The sequence below is a fragment of the Vigna umbellata genome, chromosome 2 (genome assembly GCF_029865625.1).
Source record: "Vigna umbellata cultivar VRB3 chromosome 2, Vumbellata_1.0, whole genome shotgun sequence".
Lineage (NCBI taxonomy): Eukaryota > Viridiplantae > Streptophyta > Magnoliopsida > Fabales > Fabaceae > Vigna > Vigna umbellata.
The window spans coordinates 46,751,277-46,764,794 of record NC_142166.1 but is presented as its reverse complement, the minus strand read 5'-3'; the positions used below and the strand labels follow the sequence as shown (position 1 = coordinate 46,764,794).

Sequence of the window (13,518 nt, the reverse complement as noted above, 5' to 3'; positions counted from 1 at the left end):
TTTCATAAAATATTGTTAGTTGCAGAAGCTCTCATCATAGGTTGTTTCTTTCGGCGATAGCTTTCGTGATAGACTTTGTTTTATACATTAACTATAATATATAATATCCTAAGAGTTTCCGAAACGAATAATATCATTTCACATCTAAGTTAAGTTCTTCACGTCGTTAGTTATTATTTTTACTATGGATAATTGGTAATTAAAGTTAAAAAGAAAAGTGATTATGAGCATTAAATTAATTTGTAACAAGTATTTGATAAGTTTGAAAGACTTAAGATTACGAAATCTTGGGTTGATCCTTTGTATATATGAATAAAAGGAGTATCTAATCTAAGTGTACCATAATCTCCATAATGTAATGGTAGCATTAAAAAATATATTTATAATGAAGGTATGAATCCGAAGCACTAAGAAGCCAATTAAGAGAAAGACGTGAAGGAACAGAGAGAAAAGCGAATCAGGTCGTAATCTTTGAAATCTGCATGTGTATATTAATTGGGTACGCAAGAAAGAGTTTAAGATGATTGATTCTTCAAAGCAACTTGCTATCGCTCACGAAAGAGACATTCTAGCTTGGGTTTTAGTATGGTCCGAGGTTCTAATCATGCTGTTTCTGAAAACCTTATATTTTTTACAGGACTAGCCTCTTCAAATCTTTTCTTTTCTTGTATTTAACTACACATCAAATTAATTTGCAAATTTCATTTAAAATTAAATTAAACTCAATAGCTAACTAACTTCTTAAAATAATATCTGTTCTGATAATATCGAGTAACATATAAAAAATATTATTTATTTTGAAAATTAAAAATTTATTACGATTTTGTCCGATAAAAAAAGTATTTTAAGTGTTTTACATCTTAATTTGTAAGCTACTCAAAATTATTAAACTTGATAAAAACATAGTCAAATTATTTATCACCTATTTTAATGAAATTTATTATTTATTAAATTTATTGAATCACTCCCAAATATTTATATGTACACTCCAAATATACATGTTTAAGGAAAACTCCTTCTTTCTCTCTTCTTTTTTTTTTTTACTGAAAATTAATACTTTTTTCCAACTTTTATATATCTATAGATATCAATTGATATTATTAAATGAAAAGAGTGATAGAAAAGTTATATGTGATAACAACAATGTTTTGTAGCGTACAGTACCTCTTTGCTTATTTTAGTGTGGAAAACCTAAAAGCAGAAGAGCAGGTCTAACCGTATCAGATTCTCTGCGACAGTGTCTTAAATTTGTCATAGTGATAGTGGGCTAATGGGAAAGGGTGCCACTTTCACTCCCTTTAAACAACTGTACGTGCGTTCAGCTTCCATTAATCAATTAATGCTCTTTTTAGCTCAATTTATCAATGATTTTGTCAAATTCAAATCAATGACTGTGCTAATGGAAGAAATGACAGATTTATGGCCATGAGATAGTTGATGTAATAATTAAATCCTAGATAAAAATTAAGATGTTATTGTCAAAAGAAGGTAATTTAATATTGTCTTAAACTTTGAAAGCAGTAGTTCAAGAAGAAATGGAGAGAATACGTAAAACTCAATTAAATTAGAAAATAATAGAAAATCATTAAATAAAATGTGAAAGCAATACCTTAATGGAAATTTTAGTGAACGTGTTTAGAGTGTATACGAGAGTTTCTTACAAGCATTTATCAACATACTTCACAACTTCAACGGTACAATCCAGTCAAACAATGCTTCAGGGACAAGTATATCATGAATTTTCCAGTGTTCATTATGGTCAGCATTTGTGGAAACTAAGTATGAACATAGCTGGCTATTTTTGTTTGTAAGGCATTTGTACAATTTTTACATTCAGTGTTGGCATCTATACATAATTACAATTCTCATGTGACATGTTTGTCAAACAGCAACATGGCAGAACAGCTGATGAAATAATATTGAGATTGAAGGGGTAAAACTACCGCCCAGTGGACATGTTAACTACCTTCTCTGAAAAGGATGTTAGCTACTGAAGATTTCCATGTAGATGTAGGGCTGCTAGCATTCTGGCTATCAGTATAATGATTTTCATTCTCCATTGCATTCACATTCATGTTCCTGCCAATTTTTTTTCCAACTGAAATCCCTAGTTTAACAGTGCTAAGAAGGCCAAATGCAATTAGAACAGGTCTAATTGCCCAGTGGTGATCCTCAACATGTTGATACTTTTCTATCATATTTGGACAATTCTTAAAACTAACCACATCAACCTCAGAGGGATCAGCCAAATAAGTGTTTGGTGCATTCCAGATGTTCAACATGCCAGGGAACTTGACAACCAGACATCCATTTGGTAGGATCCAAGAAATCTTAGCAGTAGCCCAGGTACCTCCCCTTCTACGCAACCATTCAAACCGGGGACTTAGAACATTGGGTTTCAGCCTAATAAATTGCCCCACACAGTAAGACTCTGCCATTTCAAGTTCTGAACAGTTTCCTTTCCAAAGAGTTCGTAGGCCTATAAATCCAACAGTCACTCTGCCCTCACGATTGATAGAATGAAGAATACCCACTGGCGAGTGTTTATCATCTTCTTCCTTAATGCGCACCCAATCCCCGGCTCCTAAACCATTGGTGACACGTTCAAGAGTTGACGCATGAATCCTTACAGGGTCATGAACTCCATGGAGCCTCACTAAAACAAATCCATGATCTGCATTGCCGACAACATTTCCTTCTGGGACCTCCATGTTCTGTGGATTGCATGAATTGGAAGGCTTTCTAGAGCGCACGGTATCGCCCACCTGAAGATGATCCTTTGAGAGGGACCACTGTGTGTAGCCCGTGCTACTTGATTTTTCTAATGTTTTGTGAATTCCAAGATATCTCCATCCTCCATCGTTGACCATTGCATTCCGTGCGCTGCAAGGTAGGCAGAACAAATAAAAATAAAGAACTACTGAATATAAATAGAATTCCACTGAAATAATCATGCTTGGAAAAAAACAAATGCAGACTTTTCTCAAACATTATTGTTTTAACACTTTCCAGAACAAAAAATATCTCAGGTTATTTCTAAACATAAGTGTAGAATAGTTTAATTCTCAACAAATTCACTGTCTGTTAAATGTTCAAAGTTCACAATCAAGCTTTGCAAGATTCAAGTTACAATGAGGGACTTGCTACCAAAATGAGTAACCAAATCACCAGCTAGATGATATGCACCGGATGCTTTGTCTCGGTGCCTTTTCAACGAAACAAAATGTTTCACATGTTATGCAGTCATGTAGGATCTTAAATTATAATTGATTGATCTAAACAATATTATGTTTATTCAGACAATGTACTGCAAGACACTAAACCATCAACAAATGGAATTTTTAGAACTGGTGAGGACTACCTGAGCGTTGTAAGCTCGGTTTAGGCTGTCTCTCTAGTTGTTGTAGGACTAAACAGCCCCCTTTTAATTAAGGAAGCCGAGAGAAGCCACGACTAAACTGGATCAAGGGTGACTTAAGGTAACTCACCAACACTCCCACTCATGCCTAGGACAACTGACACAGAGCATGTCAAATGCCAGTTTTGATATCATCCTAGAAAATGCAGTTTTTGATGTTAAATGAAGGTTAAAATCCCAACAATTTTCCAAAATATGAATGTCAAGAACAAGAAAGGTTAGGAAAAAATACATGTGACCCAAAATAAATGTAACTTGGAATATCTAACATACTAGGTTATATGCATACAAAAAAAGGCCACCTAATCATAGAAACTTCCTTTGAACATTGAAACTAACATACCTTCTAAAGACAGACAGAATATCTACCATTGAAGGGCGATTCCTCAAGTCATATTCAAAGCAGCCACTGAGGACATTTTCAACTGAAGAAGGAAGGCCACCAGGAATCTGGGGTTTTTCATAATTTTCAACAACTGATCGATATACTTCACCAACAGGACACCCATACCAAGGTTGGTTACCAACCAACATTTCCACAATAGTACACCCAAACCCCCATGAATCTGTTTCAAAGGATACAGGGCCTCTGACTTCTGGTTGCCATTGTTCTGGAGCCATGTAATTTGGAGTACCAAGCCTATTGGCAGTATCTGAGCTTAGGAATGAGGAACCAAAGAGAATATTTGGAATACCAACATCTCCCAGTATTGCTTGATCAGTATCTTTGAGAAGCACGTTGGATGGTTTAAGGTTGAGAACTAGGATCCCTTTTGAGTGAAGTTCAAGAATACCTTGAGCCAGATCGATACCATACCTGAAGCCCAATACCACACTCTTAGCATTGACCAATATTCTTCCCTCTCCACCATGTACTATAAAGATAAACATGTAAAAATATTTTAACATACACACCAAACTCTCGTTACCTAAGAACATCAGGCAATGAAATCCTTCCCTCTCTGAGTCTAGCCATCTTATCACCAACCGATCCCTCATAAAAATTCATAATGATGCATATCTGTGAGTATAAACAAATATATTAGCTATATAACAAAGTCTCACAAAGGAAGTTAAAGATCTCCCATATACTGAATAAAATGCATAATCCATGGCTAACCCTTCCATTTAAAATTGAAATCCCAAGTAGCCAAAACACCCTAGCCGCTCCTTGGCACTGAAAATATAACTCAAAAAATTTCTCTAATGCAGTCTTCATATGTTCCTCTCTGATAGGGGGTAGCATCTTTGCAGCAACTTCATGATACTCATCATAATCTTCAGTTGACTGATGATGAGTTGCTAACCAAACATCGCCAAAGGGTCCCCGACCAATCCTGTGTCTAAGTTTTAACCTTTCAGGTTCAATCCATGGGTCCGTGCTGCTGGATGAGGCTTTGACAGTTCTAAGGTTCTCAGGATCACCAACCAAGAGTTCAAAATCAAAAGGAACTGGTGGAGTACCAATATCTTGCGCCATTCTTTAATCTGATGTTGTAACATCCATAAAATAATTCAGCAAAAATAAATAAAAGAAGAAGAATCCAATAAATTATCATGAATATTCGTCAAGAATCCCAATATACTTTTTCTTCACCGGAGTAAAAAAGAAAAAAGATTGACTAAAGAGTACTATATTCATACCGAAATTCATCCCCCATAAGGCTGAGAGAGGATGATCCTTAAAAGGGGTGAGACATCAATCCATGAAAAATATAACATATAAAAACCCACATAATCCATAATAATCAGTCACACGCCGTATATGTTCTTTCTCTTCTCAGCAGGAAGAAAATAGATGACTCTAGGGATTAAAATAACTTCCATATTTTTAAAGAAGAATATATTTGACCATAAAATTGTCAGGAATCAAACCGAGTCACTACTCAAAATAATACAGCATAGTACTCATTTGGATAATTTCCCTTCGCCGAACCTCAAAGATTCAATCTTGCGGCAACTAAAGCCAGAGTCAACCCCTCAAAAGCTCTACTTGCAAAGAACTGAGGCAGTCTCCTAAACACAGCTCCAACTTACAATACAAAAGTAGCGGTTCAGTCACAGAGACAACCAACCATGCTAACACATGCACACATCAAACTACTTTTCGACTTCTCAGAACTAAAGAACAGTAATACAATAATACAAAAATCAGGGGAATATATATATAAATATATATATGAGAAATACAAAATTTGAAACATGAAAAACATGCAGAAGTTAAAAACAAGAAAATTAGAAACAGAAAAAGGTACCAAATTCACTGGGCACGTACTCAGAAGAAGAAAGAAATATCTTTTAGCGACAACGTGAACACTGAGAAACACCAACGGCTTAGTAAGCAGAGAAGATTGTTAGGTTTACAGAAATTCAATAAAAAAGAACAGAAACCAGAACTAAACTAAGGGTAGGAATGACATTTCAACAGGTGACGTGATGTGATGAATATTGTCTATAGATATTTGACAAGACTAAAACTTTTGGTAAAAGAAAAAATTGGTATCAGGTTGATTTTCATTCATAAACCATAGGCATAATCAAGTTAAAGTTAGTATTTATTATAATTTTTAACTAAGGTGTATTCTTTTTTATTATAAGAATATAGAAATTGAGTACGTGTGATATGTATCTACAACTACAAAAGGAAAAAAAAAGATGGAAAAGTGCTAAAAACTGATAAAAAGATTGGAATAAGTAATTGTCATAATTAGTATTTTAGAAGGTAAGATGTGTTCATTTGAGTGGAGCTATACAAAACAAATCATGAGTAAATATCACTTTTAATTCATATTTGACTCCGATATTCTACTTATGTCTTGCAAGAACCTGTGATGTATTGCGTTATTTTTTGTTTCAATTTGTGTAAATAGCTTATGAGGTTCGTCTCAGTTTCTCATAATTCAATAGTTTTATGGAATATTTTAACAAAGAGAGAGAGAGAGAGAGATCACATCATGTAAACGTAACTATGTATGGAAAATTATGTTAATAAAGTGTGGAAGCATGAAAGCACAGTGCCATTATGCGTAAAGGAACTTTCACTCAACAAAATAAAAAAAAAATCAGAAAGGATTAAAATAGTAACACCAAATCAATATTTTGTTTGAACGCATATTATAGCATAGTAGAAGTCCTCTGCTTGGGTTTTACCGAGTGCTTGCCATGATTTTATCATTCAAATAAGTTTATAATTTATATTTATATGATGTTGTTTGTATATATATATATATATATATTTTTAATTTTATCGACAAGAATGCTTTTGGGTAGTTGTGATTTTAATTTTTTTAATTTTGATCAGTTATATTTTTATTTAAAATAATAATTTTCATTTATTAGTCCTAGTTATTTTTCACGTTACATGAATAACTACCAAAATTTGGACTTTGATGTTTAATGCGCATAAATTGGGCTAGAAAATTGAGGTAAAATTGTTACATCCAAATTAAGTTAAACACCTAAAAAGGAGGTTTAAGAAAAAGTTCCTGGATCAATATATAGTTGACTTATTCTTTTAGTGCCAATCTTAAAATAGAACTCGGTAGACATTTCGTCTGAACTTTAAAAAGTTGAAAGTTTTCCTAAATGGTAAAACTTCTATAAACTTGATTGTAGAGTGGAATTGTAAACAAATGAATTTCCACTGTAGAAAAAATAATATTAAAAATTGTAGTGCATAGGTTTTACAAAATATTATTAGTAGAATAGTACTTCAACGTTTCAATTTCAAAATAATACAAAATATCAACGCCCAATAATAAAGTGTAGTGATTCATTAGTATTAAATAGAATCAAACTAACCAAATTATTATACCAATACTCAACAAGAATAAAAAATAGGAAACCTTTTTTTAAATGATTTTTGTCATGATAAAACACGATCATTGTAGGGGTCAATGTGAACATTGTTTCATTTCTTGACTTGAGAGTGTACTAAACTTTACATAAATTAATTTAAGCTATTGCTTTTATTTCTTGATGATTCAAGAGTTTATGTAACATTACATCATTTTATTGAATCTAGAACAATTTATTGAAAAAAGAATTTGATAGTGCTAACTTGTTTCTCCATTCGGTTTATTCGGTTTTTCATATCGTCTATCTAATATGTCTTTACTATAAGTACGCAGTGAAGCATTATCAGCGAAGAGGTTATCCATCTGGAAATAAGGTTAGAAATTTTTTAATAGGTTCCTTTTTCTGGCAATGACTTGCTGTGGTTCTAAGATATCATAATAAACTGCATGGGATTTGAATCCTCTCAGTAACCTATTGAAAAGATAAATACGTAAAAATTACAGTAGTGATTGGTTTTAAGGAGCATTAGTTAACTATATTTCCCTTATCTTGTTCTGTCTCCCTCTCTAACACGACCTTTTCAGTTATTCTGTGAAATTTCAGTTGCCATAGGCATCGGTTAACCTGACCTCTGATGAGGAAATCAGAAAGCCAAATGCTTTTGAAAGCAGTCTGCGGCTCGCATGGATTAAGCAATCAAATTAACAAAACGAATCCACATGATACTTCCTAACGAGCCACTTAGATTCTATCCATAAATTCATTCGATGTACAACAATCAAAGGTTCTGCAGAATCTCCGGCAGTCTTTCATTAACAGCTTCCATTCTTCGTCACAAACTAAATACATCAACCCATTTCAAAAACAAAATTATAACTCAATGTCTGATGATGCTGATAACCTGCTCCTGTTGCCTTAACCAAAAAATTTTGACATACAACGAGAAGGGATGCACATAGCTGCATGGTTCCCAACCATAAATGCAACTGTAGTAAAAAGATTTTTCAACTCACTGCAAGAGCAATTACGGGTGCTTTTTCTCACAATATAAAGAATTGTCAGAAATTGCAACCACAATTTGGCTCGGGTGGGGACTTTACCTACATTTTCCATAACTTTTAGAATAAAGGCAGGGGGGACGGGGAGGGTGGTAATTCATACGTGAATATCGGATTTTACATTGAACAGTGTAGCGATTAAACAAGAGGCACATCCAAAGGAGAAAAGGTAGAAACTATCAATTCTTCTTTGGTGGGGGGTGGGGGGATTGAAATGAAAATTACATACATATATTAAGCAACGGGAAGAACCTTTTTAACAATCTCCTGGCTAAGATCTGCAATTTGGGAATCAAGGGACTTGATGGTTTCTTCCTTTTGCCTCTCCAAGTTAGCCAGAGCCTCTTGCAGCTCAGCCTCCACTTTCTTCCTTCCCTCCGCAATCTTTTGCTCCACCTCCGCCTGCGTCTCCTTCTTCATCGCGTTCAGCGCCGCCGCAATCTCCGCCCGAGCAGCCGCCATCACGGCATTCGCCTTCTCCTCCAGCTGCTTAACCTCCGACGACGTGTCCTTCACGCTGTTTAGCTTCTCCCTGATCGCGGCGTCCCTCTCGTCCATGAATTTCCCAAGTGGGGTGAACCATATTTTGTCCAGCGCAACCATCAGAAACAGAAACTCTACCATTATAATGGGCAGGGTCAGGTTGAAGTCGAATAATGCAGCTTTCTCTATTTCGCTTGCGAGGGAGGGCTGAGCCAAAATCAGTGGTGCTATTCCGCCCAGGAGGGATAGCATCTGGGGCTTGGATATTGGGAGTTTCAGTTTAAGGGTTGGGACTTTGGGGAGTGAAATTTGGAGAATAGGAAGTTTGGATGTGGGAGAACGAGAATTGGTGTAGACTGGAACCAAAGGTTTGGTGGAAGCCATAATCATGTTTGCCATGGCTACTGCTTGGTGATTAGGATGTGTGTCTCAGCTCAGTCTGAGGATTGGATTGGAGAGAAGAAGAGGATTTGAGAGGAGGGCTATCTAAATTCTTCGCCACACAAATTCATGAGGTTGTGTGGCAGTGGCTGGCTAATGGAGTCTGAAGGACACTCAAACAAGTTGGAATGTTCCCTTCTAAATGGATCAGGCCTTGGCCCATTTGTTGTCTACCCAAATAACACCTATCCACTTAATTCTCCCTAGGCCCAAATATACAGATTCGGTGTAACTCACTTGCAAGTAAGACAAGAATGTGGACTGAATAGTTAAAAAGAAAATGCCGTAGCATAAGTGCACAAGAATGTCACTGTCAAAATCAGCTGCAATTGAGTAAAACAAACCAACAATTTTAATGACTTTCTACCTTGTCACAAATTGGGTAGGAAATCATTATCCTTAGTTACATTAAAGCAACTGAAAAACTTTTCCATTGCAGGTAGGCCTTGACCCTAACTGCAGCAACTAAGTAATCTAAAGGTATGTCGTGCCTGATAGACTTTAGCATTATGAGCTTTTACTACAATTCCCAAGGCACATCGTTCTGTACAGTGATATGAGAAAGTCCAACCGCAATATGGTACGAGCCCGTGTTTCGTCCTGTTATTATTGTCTCTATCGCTGAAGACCATAAACTAACCAAAGCAAGTACTGTTGAAAAATTCTTTACAGTGGGTATAAAGACAAGAGGTTAAAATGATTAAAGTGCAAACTCCATCAAAATTCTCTCCATGTGGGTCTCCGAGAGTGATGCTGCCTCCTCCAACAGCGTAGAACTCTTCTAATTTTTTTAAAACTGCCCACGATAAATCTTGCTATCATTGAGCAGCAAATCCTACCCTCGGTTCCATGTCTTCTCACAACTGGCAGACGGCTGTGTGAGAATAGTCCTCCCAAAAAACCAGATAGCCAGCTCTTTCCTCCTCGAATTTCTGCATTGTAATTCTGGATATTCCCATTCTCTATGACTATACCATTCAAACCAATGTCGTCTTCGTCATCGTTATGTTCTGTCCGTTGATATATATTCAGTTGATGAGATGACCTGCACCTCCATTGATATCATCCAAGTAGTGTAAGGACTTGTTTGAGAACATTATAGCAACGTGCATGAAATTCAACAAGACGAATTTCCAAATTTCCCATCTTAGTGGTTCCACACCGTTTCAAAGAAAATCATTTAAGTTCTAATAAAATAATCATAATGGTAATTTTCGAGGCATATCACATATTTAAGACCTCTCTAGCTACGGTGTCTTCTATGATTTTAAATTGTATACCTTTAATAAAGAAACACACTATACAAATCTGCAGCATCTACTTATCTAAATATTTGACATGTAACTGAAAAGGTTAAATTAAAACGGGTCGTGTATTATTCGTGAATTTCATTTGGAAGGCACCACAATGCATCAACACAGTTTAATTAGAAATGAGATAAAGTTATAGGGTAGATAGCTCATAGCCCGATAGAGCTGATTTTCAACAATGACAGTACAAAAGTAAATTTCATCACATGCAAGATGGCAACGTAATGCTTTGTATGGTTATATTGAAAACTGCATACCTCATGCGTTTATTTTTCAAATTGAAATATCGTTTCTTTGACTGCTTATTGTAACTGTCAGTGTCAGATATATGGCGCACGAAATGAAGCTGCAAAGACCAAAACAAACATGAGTCAATGGTCATAACAGCTACAGGCTTCTAAGTTCTACATCCTAACCACAACACATCATACAAATGAAACTATAGAGTAAAAACAAAACAAGTTTAGACTCCATTTTCAAATCTTTGGTAGAATGTAGTATTGCCACGTCAAAGTCACACGAAAAATATAATCATAATCTATGTTGAAGGCATACAAGGATGAAGCTGGCTCTTCAATAAATCTGACACAAACCTGGTCACCATCCTTGATGCCATAATCTCGAAGGTAATCCGTCTCTGTAACTAATTTATGTCCTTGATAGGATAAGCAGAATTGCCGCCAAACAAGTGGCCTACAGAAACAAATGAATAATAATTCAAAGAAAAACCCAGCAACATATTATGATGATGAACTAATTAAGTAAATAGAAACTCCATATTTAAAAAAAAAAAAAAGAAAAAAAAGGAAAAAACTCCCCTGTTTTACTTATAATAAAAACGTATAGAATTTACAAAATCAAATTAGTGAAATTACACATTCAGAAACATACGTAAGATCTTTATTAAATTAATCAATTAATACACACACCACAATATTTTCCCCGCGCCCTTCAGAGGCACGTGAGCGAAAATGTCCTCGACAGCCTGCTTGAGTTCTGCAACAGTTGCTTCCTTTGAGACTTCAATGCCTGCAAACAGAATCATGCATGAATTCAATGTCCAGGAACGTTTGACGAAAATAAAATGAGAGAAAAAAAATGAAAAGAGTTACAAAAATAGAAGAAAGAGAATCGAATTACGGAAGAAAGAGGCGTCCAATTTGATTATGGAGAGGTTGAGCGTTTGGGAAGGAGGCTTGTCGTAGTAAAATGTGTCGTCTTTGACGCTCATGCTTGACGATCGCCGATAGCTTCCGTTGGAAAGAATCATGAAGCTTCTGTCACCCACATGCATCACGATGGCTGGATTGTCATACATTAATCCATGGTGTTTGTAGGAACGTGAGGGAGATTGTGAATTTGAACCAAACGAATTATTAATGTGGAAACGGAGCCAGCATTCGTCTGTGACTGACATCGATCGGCGGAGAATGGTTGTTGCAGAGCGGCTTCTGCAGAACGGTTACGTTCCGCCCAAACTTCTGTAACCGTTATTACGCGCCCCCTTCTCTTCCTTCTCCTTTTCTTGTCAGGGAAGACAAATAAACACATTCTGTAATAATGATCAATTTTTATAAAATCAGGTTGAGAAATGAAGAAATAAAGTAAAAATCAAATTTAACATCATCATGACATTTATCTATGTGTCTCAATGACATAATTAGAATTATTATTATTTGTTTATACTATATACATAATACATGTATATATGCATTGGATAAATATATGTGTATATTTATATATAAATATGTTTATTCAGTAAAAAAATATTGGATAAATGTATGTATTTTTGTGCTGCATAATTGAAAAGGACTAACTTAGTTTAAAGGATTGATTTAGAAAGAGAATATTACATATAAAAAAGAAGGTTTAATACCTCTTTTGGTCTCTCGAAAGGGGGCAAATGTTCAGTTGGGTCCTACCTTTTTTAAGAAGTTCAGTGTGATCCTTTTTGGAAACGGCGTTGATTTTTTAACGGAGCAACTCACAGAGTGGACTGAAGTTAGCTACGTGGCTGTGTGAGGGTAATACGTGGCTATGTGAGGGTGATATGTGGCTGTGTGAGGGTACTTTTCTCTTCATCTTCATGTTCATGGCAATCTTAAGGTACTTTTCTTCTTCTTCTTTATCTTCCCTTTCATCATCTCTCACCCCTGTCTTTTCCCTCCCACGCCGTTTCTTCCTCTTCAGTGTTCCCACAGACCAAACCTTTACCGCTGTCCCTCTTTCTTGACTCATCTGGGATCACCGTCACCATTTATACTCAGGGTATGCTATAAAGTTTCAGTCTTTCTATTGGGACCCCTTTTCTTCTTTCAATTGGAATATTCTTTCGACCTTTGACTGATTGTCACCTCTGGAGCAGCCAAAGGCCCAGTTTTTCTCTTCCTGTTGGATTTTTGGGCTCCTGGATCAGATTTCCTGAAGGGTTTCTCTCTGATCTGTTCGGAGGCACATATGTTTGTTTGAGGTTTTTGTGGCTTTGGTAAACTTTGGAGCATTTCGAGTTTCTGGAGACGAGGATCGTGCCTCTTTGGAGGCTTGCTAGATTGGAAAAAAGGGATCGATTAGTGAACATTACAGGATGTTTTTATCTGATTTTAAACCCTTTTATAATTTCTATGGGGTTTTTGTCTTCTTTTGTTTGATGTAATTTGGAGGGTATGCGAGCTTAATTAGGGTTTCTGACTTTTTCCCCACATGAAAAAGTACTTGGTTTTTGAGGATTCTGGTTAGTTTTATGTAGTACTCATATTATTGTTAAGCAGAGTAGGGTTCTTCCTAGTAGTGGGGAGACTGAGGTTGTTCAAAAGGTTGTTTGTATTAGGATGATGGTATGCTGAAAGCTTCTTCCTCTATGTTATGGATTTGGTTGATTGTCTTTTTGGACTGGTGAATCCAATGGGTCTGCACCCTTTGCCATTGTTTTGAAAACAAGTGCATATCTGGTGTTCTGTTAACTCCTGCTGGTTTTCTCTTTAAGATGGTCGTGAACAATCACTGTTTTGTG

The 13,518-nt window shown here is 35.8% G+C and overlaps 3 protein-coding genes across 4 annotated transcripts; all 3 read right to left on the bottom strand.

The window, feature by feature from the left end:
* Positions 1–1,716: 1,716 nt before the first annotated feature.
* Positions 1,717–4,921, bottom strand: LOC124836736 (Protein kinase superfamily protein). The gene is given in 5 exon segments (XM_047311921.2): positions 1,717–1,963; positions 1,965–2,883; positions 3,762–4,235; positions 4,348–4,439; positions 4,539–4,921. Coding segments are annotated over 5 exon segments (1,869 nt in total). The 5' UTR covers positions 4,899–4,921; the 3' UTR covers positions 1,717–1,939.
* Positions 4,922–8,374: 3,453 nt separating this feature from the next.
* Positions 8,375–9,269, bottom strand: PDE334 (ATPase, F0 complex, subunit B/B', bacterial/chloroplast). Its single transcript, XM_047311923.2, has one exon. It carries the CDS (start codon positions 9,154–9,156, stop codon positions 8,509–8,511), a length of 648 nt encoding a protein of 215 aa, XP_047167879.1. The 5' UTR covers positions 9,157–9,269; the 3' UTR covers positions 8,375–8,508.
* Positions 9,270–9,545: 276 nt separating this feature from the next.
* LOC124836734 (uncharacterized) lies at positions 9,546–12,054 on the bottom strand. 2 transcript variants are annotated; one of them, XM_088107137.1, is made up of 5 exons: positions 11,649–12,054; positions 11,438–11,537; positions 11,102–11,201; positions 10,766–10,854; positions 9,546–10,249 (listed from the first exon to the last, which is right to left on the bottom strand). In XM_088107137.1, exons 1-5 carry the CDS (start codon positions 11,923–11,925, stop codon positions 9,916–9,918), a joined length of 900 nt encoding a protein of 299 aa, XP_087963263.1. In that variant the 5' UTR covers positions 11,926–12,054; the 3' UTR covers positions 9,546–9,915. The 2 variants fall into 2 exon arrangements, with proteins under 2 accessions (XP_087963263.1, XP_087963264.1); XM_088107138.1 differs by having other exon boundaries at positions 9,546–10,243.
* Positions 12,055–13,518: the final 1,464 nt, after the last annotated feature.

Bases quoted from the DNA above. Each gene is read 5' to 3' on its own strand.
- PDE334 (XM_047311923.2), bottom strand. From the start codon at position 9,156: ATGGCAAACATGATTATGGCTTCCACCAAACCTTTGGTTCCAGTCTAC.
- LOC124836734 (XM_088107137.1), bottom strand. From the start codon at position 11,925: ATGTCAGTCACAGACGAATGCTGGCTCCGTTTCCACATTAATAATTCG. The intron at 10,855-11,101 runs GTTTGTGTCAGA...TGGTCTTTGCAG, and splicing joins GCATCAAGGATGGTGACCAG to CTTCATTTCGTGCGCCATAT. The intron at 10,250-10,765 runs GTATGCAGTTTT...ATATCAATGGAG, and splicing joins TTGAAAAATAAACGCATGAG to GTGCAGGTCATCTCATCAAC.